Source organism: Macrobrachium nipponense, chromosome 44 (assembly GCF_015104395.2).
Source record: "Macrobrachium nipponense isolate FS-2020 chromosome 44, ASM1510439v2, whole genome shotgun sequence".
Lineage (NCBI taxonomy): Eukaryota > Metazoa > Arthropoda > Malacostraca > Decapoda > Palaemonidae > Macrobrachium > Macrobrachium nipponense.
The window spans coordinates 45,069,514-45,082,409 of record NC_087221.1 but is presented as its reverse complement, the minus strand read 5'-3'; the positions used below and the strand labels follow the sequence as shown (position 1 = coordinate 45,082,409).

The window sequence follows — 12,896 nt, the reverse complement described above, 5'->3', positions numbered from 1 at the left end:
TTCTCTAGGAGGTCAGTTATTCATTTCTACAAAGACTGGTTTCCATTCAACAGTATGCATGTTTTATTACTTTGTATGCCTTAATTTTTACTTCCTTTTACAGTTAAAAGAGCTACTTTTCATTGTTATTTTACAGTATAAGTTTTATTTGTTTTTTACTTATCTTATATTGGCCCATTTGCGTCTAGTTTTATCGCTGGCGATGCGATTGTCTTCTGTCTTCCCTACTAGCAATCCTTCGGCTTGATTTTCCACAGCAATTCTTCTTCTTCTTCACAATTAAAACAAACACAAGGAAGGCAAGGGAAGAGAATGGCGATAGGAGCTGAGGTTGTGCCTCAAAAAAATAAGCAGCTTAAACTATTATGTGTGTATCTCGTGTCAGGAAAAAGTAGATAGCGCAGTTTTCGCGGCTAAACTTGACTATTTCCGAGCGAGTTCTGTTTTTTGTTGAGAGCAAATCTCATTATTTTTAGGAGGGTTAGGGGACCGTAACCCTCTTGAATCTACGAGGAAAAGTTTCCAGGAAAAGCATAGAAAAGGTTGTACAAAACGAGAACACGTGGACTGAAAGATTACTGAAAGAAAATAACACAAACTTGGCTGGCTGGATGGCTGACACCGAACACCGGCTTAAAACTGCCGCTGCCGTCACGGGGGATATGTGACACTAGGCCGAACGTACGTAAATGCACAATGCATTTATTTACGTTTTGGCTTTAGAATTAAACTGTCTTGACATATTTCGATCATCTTCTTAGCTCTGGTTATCAGATAAAGCGATCCAGAACTGCTTTCAAGTTATCATTGCCACCTACTTATAGGAGAAAAAAGAACAGAGACTGTCTAGGATGCAGAACTATAAATTAGAAAGACACTTGGCTTATTTTAGTCATCTGTATAGGTCTAGCATCTGGGTCACAAAATAGTTAGTATTGTGATCTGTAAGTTATCAAATAAAATAATCCAGCACTAAATTCAAGTTGCCACTGTCATCTTCTGCAAAATAGTTACTAGAAAAAATGAAAGGAGACTGTCTGCCCATAGGTCTAGGATGTATATGACTATAAATCACGTATGACGCATGCGCAGTAATCTTTATAACGGCTCAATTGTTCATTATATCCCCTCATTATTGCCTTTCTAATCATACGCCTTGCTTATCTGCGCGTTATTGTCGATCTGATTCTTATATTTCACAACATTTCGTTGGTATGCTGCGCGTTAGTCATTTTAAAAGCAAAGGAATATTTTTTTTTTCAATCTGTTTCAGAGTTCCCGGTAGAGCCTTCCCAAGTTCAGTAATCCTAGTCCGTTTGTTTAAGTAAACAGGGTTTGATTTTCTTGTTTATTATGCAAAGCTCTTTGTTTATTATTAGTTTTTTTTAATTCTGTCCATTCAGGATTATTTAGCCAGCTGCGCGCAAAACAGAAGGCAGGAAGAGGGAAGGTCTAGACCTATCTCCTGCAGTGGGGTGGTTCCGTCTGCGTAGCTACCTCACGCCCTGCACTGCAGGCATTACTTGAGGTTCTATGCAGCTCCCTTCGGCTCCCAGCTGCAACCACTTGCCATCTTTTCACTACACACCTTTCTTTTAGTTTCCCTTTCAGCTCTGAATGACCTCATCAAAGGATCAAGCGCTTGGCAAATGTACTACCATTCGGCCTAGATCAGATTTGTATATATGACCGGTTCCGTTGCAGATCGGAACGAGTGTTCGGTAAACAACGGTGGGTGCAGCCACGAATGCAGGAACACCTTCGGATCTTTCATTTGTTGCTGCCCGCCTGGGTTTAAATTGATGCCAGACAAACTCACTTGCAAAGGTCAGTTATTTCATCATTACTCTCCTTCAATTTGTAATTTTTTATCTTCATCGTATTTTCTCGCTCTAATCGTGGATTATATCTTTGAATAAACAGTTTCATATGACAAATGCTTTATTTTTCCTTGGCTTAGCAATCGACTTTGATAAAAAATTGCAAAATGCTTCATTCCAGCACTGGGTCTCAGACAAGTTTCTCTTGTGAACATGACTATCAAAAAGTTGTTTATAGATAACTGAAAAACATGGCAAATCAATTGCAACATCAGCAGAGAAAAGACTACAGGACCTGTTCTGTAACTGAAGAACATGGCAAATAAATAGCACCTCAGCAGAGTAGACTACAGGACCTCTTCTGTAACTGACAAAAATTACCAAGAAATAGCACCTTAGCAGAGAAGACTACAGAACCTGCTCTGTAACTCAAAAACATGGCAAATCGATAGCACCTTAGCAGAGACTACAGACAGAACCTGTTCTATAACTGAAAAACAAGACAAATTAACAGCAACGTATACTTTATTAGAGTTGAACAACAACGAAAAACTGTATACCTACCTCAACTTGAAGAATCTATGTTTAATATATCCATTTTTCCCGCAGACGTGGATGAATGCGGGAATCACAACGGTGGTTGCTCTCATCGCTGCGTCAACACAGAGGGGTCCTACGAATGCAGATGTGACTCTGAACAGCGCCTTCTGCCGGACAATAGGACGTGTATAGGTTAGTTTGGCCTCTCTCTCTCTCTCTCTCTCTCTCTCTCTCTGATGCAAAATTCTCTGGTAGACATTAGAGGTACCTCACACTGAGGGACCTGGGGCAACCCGAACGATCTGTAAGGTCTGTAAGGTCTGTAAGCTCTCTCTCTCTCTCTATCTCTCTCTCTCTCTCTCTCTCTCTCTCTGTAAGAGATCTCTCTTTTTTCTGTATTTCTCTTTACCTCCTGTTATTACTTCTCTCAAACGAACGCCATGATATTCTTTGGAAGCTTGAATTTCAAGTCAGTGGCCCATAACTGGTTCTTCATCCTCTGAATAATAATAATAATGATAATAATAATAATAATAATCCCACTGTTCGACTTCTTTCCTTGTAGTAATTACCTCAGGTTTCAGGTCGAGTGCCGCACGCCAGGTCAAAGTGCCAAACCAGGAACGGAGGATGCCAGCACATCTGTACCGAGTCAGGTCACCGGGTCACGTGTTCGTGTAGGCCTGGGTATGGTATATTTTCATCCTTTTGTTTTTTCGTGGTTTTTTTTACTTTTGATGGAAATTTGTGAATAAGGCGTTCTTGGAAAAGAAGACTTATTTTAACTGTATATATTTTACTATCAACCTTTTGTTTTTTCGTGTTTTTTTTTTTTACTTTTGATGGAATGAATTTGTAAATAGTTTTTCTTTTTTTGAAAAGTAAACTTATCTTAACTATATCTATTTTAACTTTTCGTGGCTTTTTTTTAATTTTCATCTAATAAATCTATTCTAAAAAAAATACATAAATGTGTTCTTGTAACAGGAGATTTATCTTGACGAGTAATGCACAAATTATTTTATGGTTTTCATCATTTTAATTCAGCGAATTTATAAAAGAAAGTGTTTTTTTCTTAATGGGAGACTTGTCTTGATAAATAATACACACACACACACACATGCACACAAGGTATTACTATTTCATTCCGTGAACTTCTCAGAGGAAAACACTTATTGAAAATTGCCTTTTTCAGTGAATATTACGGATTCTTTCTTGTGCCAGATGGTTTCGGTGGCATTTTGAGTAGACTCTGCTCAGTTTTCTGCCTTTTTTTAAATTTAAAAGCTCTCTATGTTGCATTTGTACAATTTTTATGTTATTGAAACTTGCCTCCTTCAGTGAAAATCACAAATTCCTTCGTGTCCAAGACGGTTTCAATGGTATTTTGAGTAAACTATGTTCAGTTTTCTGCCATTTTTTTTTTAAATTCAAAAGATCTCTATGTTGCATTTCTACCATTTTCCTGTGTTCAGAGACTCCTGCTGTATATTGCATTCGCGTTTATAAGATGTTTTTAAAAGAATTCCCGCATCGCATCTGCTTTCATAAAGCCTTCAATTCCGATCTGGCAGTTTTCAGTTAGCCCCGGACAAGAAGAGCTGCGTAGCGGAGGAAAAAAAGAATCCCTGCGAACTGGACAACGGCGGATGCCACGACAGGTGTGAGGTCGTGGAAGGACGTGTCAAGTGCTCCTGCAGGAGCGGCTATACCCTCGCCGAGGATAAGTCTACTTGCGAGGACGTGGACGAGTGCCAGGAGAGTCCTAACGTCTGCACTCGTGAGTGCCACAACACCTGGGGTTCCTACGAGTGCCGGTGTCCCGCGGGATACGACCTGGGAGCCGATGGGAAGTCCTGTTCTCGTAAGTACTCAGTATTTCTTTAAAGATAGATCAGGGATTGAGTATACTTAGTATCCTAAGTCCAGAGAAAGGCTCATTCCTCATCCATATAGGGAAGTATAGTGCCGTCAGTGGACCACAAGCTGTGCACTGTAGGCATTACTCAATGAGGCGCCTTTGTAGCGTCCCTTTCTTAGGCCGCTATAGGCCCACTTTCGTTCATTTTGCCATACCTCCGTTCGTATTCACTTCCATCTTTCTCTCCTCAGCCTTCTCGTAATCGAGGTTTTCCTCCTGTTACGCCTTTGCAAACCTTTCAATTTTCCTCTCGACGCTGAGTAGATAGACCTCGTAGACCCCAGCACTGGGCCTTCGGTCTAAATCGAGTCTTCTATTTCATTCCATTTACGCCTGATGCGTTAAGTCCTCCCCCCCCCAACCCCCTAACCAGTTATTCCAAAATGTCCACTGACCTAATTTCATCGTCGCTCATCAGAAAAGGTCATAAAAGGTGAGCAAAATATCAAGATGACATTAGAAGGCATCATTAGGCCTTTATAGGCAGCGCACACTGCTCTGAACTTTCGATTCATCTCGAAGAGCCTCACTTTATGAAATGAATCAACAGCCTATTTTGAAAGTGTTGTTGGTTTATGCTTCAATTCATCAACAGCCAATTTTGAAAGTGTTGTTGGTTTATGCTTCAATTAATCAACAGCCTATTTTGAAAGTGTTGTTGGTTTATGCTTCAATTAATCAACAGCCAATTTTGAAAGTGTTGTTGGTTTATGCTTCAATTAATCAACAGCCAATTTTGAAAGTGTTGTTGGTTTATGCTTCAATTAATCAACAGCCAATTTTGAGTGTTGTTGGTTTATGCTTCAATTAATCAACAGCCAATTTTGAAAGTGTTGTTGGTTTATGCTTCAATTAATCAACAGCCAATTTTGAAATTGTTGGGTTTATGTTCAAATTAACCAACAGCCTATTTTGAAATTGTTTGTTTCATGTTTAAATACAATTGCTAATATGAGTGAGACATTTCTGTGTTTCCGGAGATCTCCAAAGGGTGTCACTAAAACCTCTCTACAAACATCTCAATAATCATGGCATTAAATGTATAGGATTTAAGAAGTCAAGTTTTGAAAGTAATTCAAGTCTCAAAAATAGATTGTTCATGAATGCACGATTGTCAACCAGCGGACATTTCGGACTGAATGAAATGGAACATGACATTCAGGCCAAAGATCAAGCGCTGGAACCTATGATTGAGTCATTCAACGCTGAAAAGGGAAACAGAATGAGGTTCAATGGGTGTAACAAGAGGAAAACCTCGTAGTTCCACTATGAAACGATTAAACAATTCTTAGGAGAGAATTGAGGAAAGTAAGATGGAAGGAAAAGAATATGAACGGAGATACAGTCAAAAGAAATGAAAGGGGCTGCAGCTAGGGTCCTAAGGGAAGCCAGGACGCCAAGAAGAATTAAGTCATGCTTATATAAGGTGCAATGGGCCATTTGAAAACATTTAGGATTAATTCCAAAAGAATTATCGAGGATGAGACCTGAGTCTAACGAACTTGTTCTTTCTGATTGCAGCCATCTCAGAAGTGAACACCCCTGACTCTTGCTCAGGCAACAATGGAGGATGCCAGCACATTTGCAATCAAGGTCCTACAGGTCCCATTTGCAGCTGCCATGTTGGTTATCGCCTCAGGGAAGATGGCAGGTCTTGCGAGGTAAGGTCAGAATGTAATTTTAATATTTTGTCAGACAACAACAGATAACCATGTTGACCTCAGGTCATCTAGCCATTGAGCAGTAAGGCTTATCTCCTTTAGATTTGTAAGATTAGAATGTAAACCACTTTTTCTGTCAGGTAAACAGAAATCATCATCATGACCTCAGGTCATTTAGCCGTTGCATGGTAGAACTCATCTGCGTTTGTGCTTTCATTCTCATCAGGTTGCCTTAGAAATGCTGTCTGCAAACAACTTCAATTTCCTTATTTACACCTTTCCAGCTTTACTTATTGATCACGCATTAGTTTGACGTTACAGAATGATAAAGAAAAAGTAAAAAAAGGTAAATCCTATTTACTTCAGGACACAAACGAGTGCCAGGAAAGGACTCACAGGTGCCAACAAGACTGTGTCAACACCGATTCAGGCTACGCGTGCTCTTGTAACCCTGGGTTCACTCTCAGTTCAGACGGGTTCTCTTGCACAGGTAAGAAAGTTCTCTGTGTCTCCCTCTTTTCCAGTTCAGCTGATCCACTTGATTAGACTTCTCTAAGTTTTTTTTATTATGCAAATGTCATTAGTTCAGCTGCAATTGACTGGAAGGCAGAATTCTGTTAACTGGCACTACTTGGAGCTAAACTAATTGATGTCCCGTAGATGATCAAAGTCATCACAGTGTAATATGGTACAAAATCTTGACAATTAACGTCAGTGTCATCCCACACAATTCACCTCCTCTTCTCATTTTCAGCTTTTAGACCACTTTCATTTTTCAGTAATGACCTCCAATGGTAATGATTCAGTAACGAAAAAGAGTCTTTGTCTCCCCCCAGACATCGACGAGTGCCGCACTGGGATCTGTGAACACTTCTGCCAGAACGTGCAGGGGTCGTACATTTGCTCCTGTCGACGAGGATACGTTCTCGAGGATACTACTAGATGCCGTGGTAAGGATTCCTTAGGAAAGCTCTACATTGCATTGCTGCTACTTTGTGGTCCCTGTTGGTAGGTTCTTGAAGAGCATACTGGTCCATTTCAGTAGGCTCCTGAGGAGCATACTGAGATCTGTTTCAGTGGGTTCCTGAAGAGCATACTGGTCTCTTTCAGTAGGTTCCTGAAGAACACTGGTCCATTTCAGTAAGTTCCTGAGGAGCATACTGTGGTCCCTTTCAGTAGGCTCCTGAAGAGCATACTGAGGTCTCTTTCAGTGGGTTCCTGAAGAGCATACTGTGGTCCCTGTCACTGTCAGTAGGTCCCTGGATAATCAAATGTTGAGAAATGATAGAAACGTTTCTTTTTATAAAACTTGCAATTACTATTTGTTCAGTATTGATTGGAAATATTAAAGAACTCCCCGACCCTCCACAGCTGTCAGCACTGACTACTACGTCCCAGGACGTACCCGAAGTGGCGCTCGACCGTCGACCCCGAGACCGACCATCAGTCGAGTGGAAGACGACCTTATGGTCATTGAGAATGACCTGTCCGTCTTGGAAAATGATTTAGGCCGAATTGGACCTGGGTGGAGGACAGATAAAGGGAAGAAATGGGGCTTAGAAGAGGAAGAACAGAGGAGGTACTGGGGTGAAGACAGTCACACGGGACCTAAAGTGGGTACGAGGTACGATGTGGAAAGGAATCTCCAGATTGATGAAAGAAGAAGATGGGAGAACACTTATGGCGGGGGAGGGAGGACAGACAGTGACAGAGGAGGGGGGAGGAGGGGTAGAGGAGGAAGGGGGAGAGGAGGGGAGGAGAAGGGAGAGGAGGAGAGGAGGAGGGGAGAAGGAGAGTGGGGAGGAGGAGAGGGGAGGAGGATAGGAGAGGAGGAGGAGGAGGGGGAGAGTTGGAGAGGAGGAGGAGGAGGAGGGGGGAGGAGGAGGAGAGGAGGAGGAGGAGGAGTAGGGGGGAGGGGGAGGGGGGGAAGGGGGGAGGGGAGGAGAGTGGGGAAGAGGGGGAGGAGGAGGAGAGGGAGGAAGCAGAAGAGGAGGAGGTACAGACGAATACTGGACGGTTGAGGAAAACAGAAACAGGGTAATAGAGGAGAATGAATATTGGGGAGGAGGAGGGAGAGGAAGAAAACAGGGAGAAGATAGAGTAGAATGGCGAGGAGGAGGAGGAGGAGGAAGAACAGATGAAGACCGAATTAGAGGTGCAGGAGAAGATGAAGGAAGAGGCAGGGGTGGGGAACATGACAGAAAGGGCACAGGAAAAGGCAGAGGAGATGATAGGAGGGTATCTGGTGGTGGAGAAGAGAGAGAACGAGAAAGGGACAGAGAAAGAGGGAGAGAGAGGGAGAGACCAGGCACCTATGGCGAAACGATTGATGAAATCTACACTAAAGTAAATGAAAACGACATTCAGTATCCGGACCGATTCGACACTACCTTCAAAAGAGTTGACGAAAAGACCTCCTGGAAGGAGAGAGAAGACAAGTACCCTTACCCTGGTTATGGAGGGTATGACGAAGATGCAGGCTCGGGTGATAGGACCATCCCACCCGGAGGTGGACGCAAGAGACCAGTGATTTCTCAAGAGGAGAATATTTTGGAAACCAGGGAAGAGGAGGAGATATACCGTGGCGTTGGCTCCACGCCAACTGTCTGGGAAGAGGAGAATCGTTGGGAAGGAAGCGGGACTGGGGTCTTTTACCCAACGCCCACGCGACCATCTGGAGAAGGTACCGGGAGGGACATTAGTGGAGGCAGAGGGACTGGGGGCTTTTACCCAACGCCCACGCGACCGTCTGGGGAGGGTACCGGGAGAGACACTGGTGGAGGCAGAGGGACTGGGGCCTTTTATCCAACACCCACGCGACCGTCTGGAGAAGGTACTGGGAGGGACACTGGTGGAGGCAGAGGAACTGGGGGCTTTTATCCAGCGCCCACGCGACCATCCAGAGAAGGTACCGGCAGGGAAATAGGAGGTGGACGGAAGGTTGGTACGACAAAAACGCCTGGTAGGCCACGCGCAGGTGCAGGAGAAGATGACCAGTGGGGAACTCATGGAAGGCCTCCTTACCCAACACCTAGAATCCCAGGGAGAAAGGAAGACGATAAAGTAACGACAAGAGAAGAGGAGACCTGGAGAATCAAGGAAGACAGGCACTGGACAAAAGAAGGGGATAAGCGATGGAGATGGGACGAGGAAGAGACTACCAAGGTTCTGGAGGAGGATCAGAAGAACCTGGTCACTACTCCAGAGCACTCTAATGTCGGTAAAGGGCATACCAGTAAGTACGATGAGAGATAACATGCCTCTTGTAGGAATATCTGAACCTGTTTATATAATATCAACCTAATTTGGATTTCATAGAAGATAAACAGTAACTTTCTTCCATGCCTACATAGGATGCCCAAACGGATACGTTGGAGAAAGTTGCACAATTCGATGTGAGGACTGTCTTGGTAGCTGCAGCGATGACGGCTGTGTGTGCCCACCCGGAACGACTGGCCAGTTTTGCCAAGAATCTTGCCCTCCAGGCTTCTACGGTGAAAACTGTAACAAGGTGAGATTTTTCCACGTCACCGCCACATCTTATTCTTGCTTCTGGAATTTAAAAAATCAACAGAACATGTTGTATGTGTTTTGCTAACTAGGAAGATGACCCACGTTTCCACTATAGGCCAAGCAATTATTAAAGTTTTTGTCCTGTTAACTTTGCAGATATGCTTATGCGAAAATGGTGGGACTTGTGACGCAGCTACAGGGAATTGTTCCTGCCCACCAGGTGTCTCTGGAGTTTACTGTGAAAATGGCTGTCCTGCTGGTAAGTAAGCTCTTGTTGATGTGAATAGATAATTGTTTTGCCATTTAAAAAAACAAATCTTATTTCATGTTATGACACTGATTTGAAAACAGGCAATTTTAGTATATTTCAGGGCTCATAATGAGGGTATTATCATGAGAGTGGCCACCAATTTATCATTCAAAAGTTGGGACTTGTGATGTATTTACTTTTATACTTTTGTCCCCCAATACGTTTAGTATGGATTCCTTTCGCTCCCAGTGACTTCCTTTCCATCTCCCACAGGATTTTACGGCATCACCTGCCGCAAGAAATGCCCGTTCAAGTGTCCTTCGATGCGTTGCAACAGACACTTCGGGTTCTGCGAGTGCAACGCCGGTCGATACGGCCAGCTGTGCAACTTGCCATGCCCTGACATGACCTGGGGCATGAACTGTCGTCACCAGTGCCACTGCGAGCAGAAAACGACAGTGCGGTGCATCCCTGAGGTATGGTGACCTTGGCTTACTAGAATGGAATGGAATATGAGATTCAGGCCAAAGGTCAAACATAGGACCTTGGATGAGGTCATTCAGCGTTGAAAGTGAAATTGAGAATGAAAGGTTTTAAAAGTGTAACAAGAGGAAATCAATATTGTTATGAGATGGTTTAATGAAAGTAGGATAGAAGAAAGAGAATGTGGACAGAGGTACAGTCAAGGGAATAAAAGGGGTCGCAGCTGAGGGCTTCAGGGACGCCGCAAAGAACCTTTAGTAGTAATGACTGCATCTCTGAGGTACTGTGACCTTGGCAAGTTCATAATATTCTACTCCTCAATATAGAGAGATGGATAGACAGAATAATAATAATAATAATAATAATAATAATTTTTCATATTGCACTTCCTACATATGGGAGAGATGTTATTTCCGTCTATCGTACTTTGAACATATCTGGTTCTTAGGGCCTGATCTTGTGCCGCTGTTATCATTCCTTCAGTTTCCTTCTTTAGCTCTCCCCTCTGTAGCCATTGCCAATTGTCATCGCTGGCTAGTTCTTTAGTCTGTCTCATGTATTGTCCGTGCATTGGTTTGTTGTGCCAGTCCTCTGTTCTTTCTGTCTTTCTCCTGTCTCTGTATATTTCTGGGTCTTCGTCTACTTTTATTAGTCCTTCTTCACATGCACTCTTTAGCCACTCGTCTTCACTGGTTTTCAGATATTGCCCCAGTGCTCTGTTTTCAATGTTGACGCAGTCCTCTATACTTAGTAGTCCTCTCCCTCCTTCCTTTCGTGTTATGTATAGTCTGTCCGTATTTGCTCTTGGGTGTAGTGCTTTGTGTATTGTCATTTGTTTCCTGGTTTTCTGATCTATGCTGCGGAGTTCTGCCTTCGTCCATTCCACTATTCCTGCGCTGTATCTGATTACTGGCACTGCCCATGTGTTTATGGCTTTTATCATATTTCCGGCGTTGAGTTTTGACTTGAGTATCGCCTTGAGTCTCTGCATATATTCTTTCCTGATCGTGTCCTTCATCTCTTGGTGTTTTATATCTCCTCCTTCCATTATTCCCAGGTATTTGTATCCTGTCTCATCTATGTGTTTGATGTTGCTCCCATCTGGTAGCTTTATCCCTTCAGTTCTCGTTACTTTGCCTTTTTGTAAGTTGACTAAGGCGCATTTTTCTATTCCAAACTCCATCCTGATGTCCCCAGATACAATCCTTACAGTCTGGATTAGGGTATCTATTTCCTTGATGCTCTTACCATACAGCTTGATGTCGTCCATGAACATCAGATGGTTGATTTTGTTGCCTCTTTTCTTGAGTTGGTACCCGGCATCCATCTTCTGTAGTACTTTTGTCATGGGTATCATGGCTACTACGAAGAGTAGTGGGGACAGTGAGTAGCCCTGGAAGATCCCTCTCCTGATATTAACCTCTGCTTGTCTTATTCCTGAGCTTGTAAGTATTGTATTCCAGTTGCGCATTGTATTTTTGAGGAAGCTGATGGTATTTTCCTCTGCCCCATATATTTTCAGGCATTCTATTAGCCATGTGTGTGGTATCATGTCGAAGGCTTTCTTATAGTCTATCCATGCCATGCTTAGGTTGGTTTTCCTTCTCCTACTGTTCTTCATTACCATTTTGTCTATCAGGAGCTGGTCTTTTGTGCCCCTACACTTCCTTCTGCAGCCTTTCTGTTGGTGGGGGATGGTGTTTGTCTCCTCTAGGTAGTTGTATAGCCTTTCACTGATGATACCTGTTAGTAACTTCCACATTATTGGTAGGCAGGTGATAGGCCTGTAGTTACTGGCTATATTTCCCTTACTCTTGTCTTTTTGTACTAAGGATGTTCTTCCTGTGGTCATCCATTTGGGTGCTTGGTGATTTGAGATACAATGCTGGAGTTGTTCTGCTATACGTGGGTGTAGGGCCTTGAAGTTTTTGAGCCAGTATCCATGGACTTCATCGGGACCTGGGGCTTTCCAGTTTGGCATTTTCTTTAGTTGGTGTCTGACTGTGTCTGTCGTGATGTCTGTGAATCTTTGTTTTATTCTCCCTGTTTCTTCTTCCTTGACTTCCTGGAGCCATGTTGCATGTTTGATTCAGTGGCAAAAGCCCTCCACTGGAGCCTGTTCAAGAAACATCAGCTACCTTGCAGTAATAAGTGGTACGAGCACCAACCTGAAGGAGTGATAGAAAACGATCAGGCAAAGATCCTCTGGGACTATGGTATCAGAACGGATAGGGTGATACGTGCAAACAGACCAGACGTGACGTTGATTGACAAAGTCAAGAAGAAAGTATCACTCATTGATGTCGCAATACCATGGGACACCAGAGTTGAAGAGAGAGAGGGATGGATAAGTAAGTATCAAGATCTGAAAATAGAAATAAGAAGGATATGGGATATGCCAGTGGAAATCGTACCCATAATCATAGGAGCACTAGGCACGATCCCAAGATCCCTGAAAAGGAATCTAGAAAAACTAGAGGCTGAAGTAGCTCCAGGACTGATGCAGAAGAGTGTGATCCTAGAAACGGCACACATAGTAAGAAAAGTGATGGACTCCTAAGGAGGCAGGATGCAACCCGGAACCCCACACTATAAATACCACCCAGTCGAATTGGAGGACTGTGATAGAGCAAAAAAAAAAAAAAAAAAAAAAATAAAAAAAAACAAAAAAAAAAAAAAAAAAATAAAAAAAAAAAAAAAAAAAAAAA

At 42.9% G+C, this 12,896-nt stretch overlaps 1 protein-coding gene across 1 annotated transcript in view; it reads left to right on the top strand.

Annotated features, from left to right (window-relative positions):
* LOC135203978 (multiple epidermal growth factor-like domains protein 6) overlaps positions 1 to 12,896 on the top strand; it is a 56,383-nt gene that overhangs the window by 22,764 nt on the left and 20,723 nt on the right. Inside the window, exons 3-14 of the mRNA XM_064233903.1 lie at positions 1,705 to 1,827; positions 2,430 to 2,552; positions 2,945 to 3,047; positions 3,935 to 4,224; positions 5,803 to 5,942; positions 6,309 to 6,432; positions 6,779 to 6,892; positions 7,314 to 7,670; positions 7,876 to 9,177; positions 9,296 to 9,453; positions 9,612 to 9,714; positions 9,979 to 10,181. Coding sequence (XP_064089973.1) covers positions 1,705 to 1,827; positions 2,430 to 2,552; positions 2,945 to 3,047; positions 3,935 to 4,224; positions 5,803 to 5,942; positions 6,309 to 6,432; positions 6,779 to 6,892; positions 7,314 to 7,670; positions 7,876 to 9,177; positions 9,296 to 9,453; positions 9,612 to 9,714; positions 9,979 to 10,181 — 3,140 coding nt within the window. The remainder of the gene's footprint in view (positions 1 to 1,704; positions 1,828 to 2,429; positions 2,553 to 2,944; positions 3,048 to 3,934; positions 4,225 to 5,802; positions 5,943 to 6,308; positions 6,433 to 6,778; positions 6,893 to 7,313; positions 7,671 to 7,875; positions 9,178 to 9,295; positions 9,454 to 9,611; positions 9,715 to 9,978; positions 10,182 to 12,896) is intronic.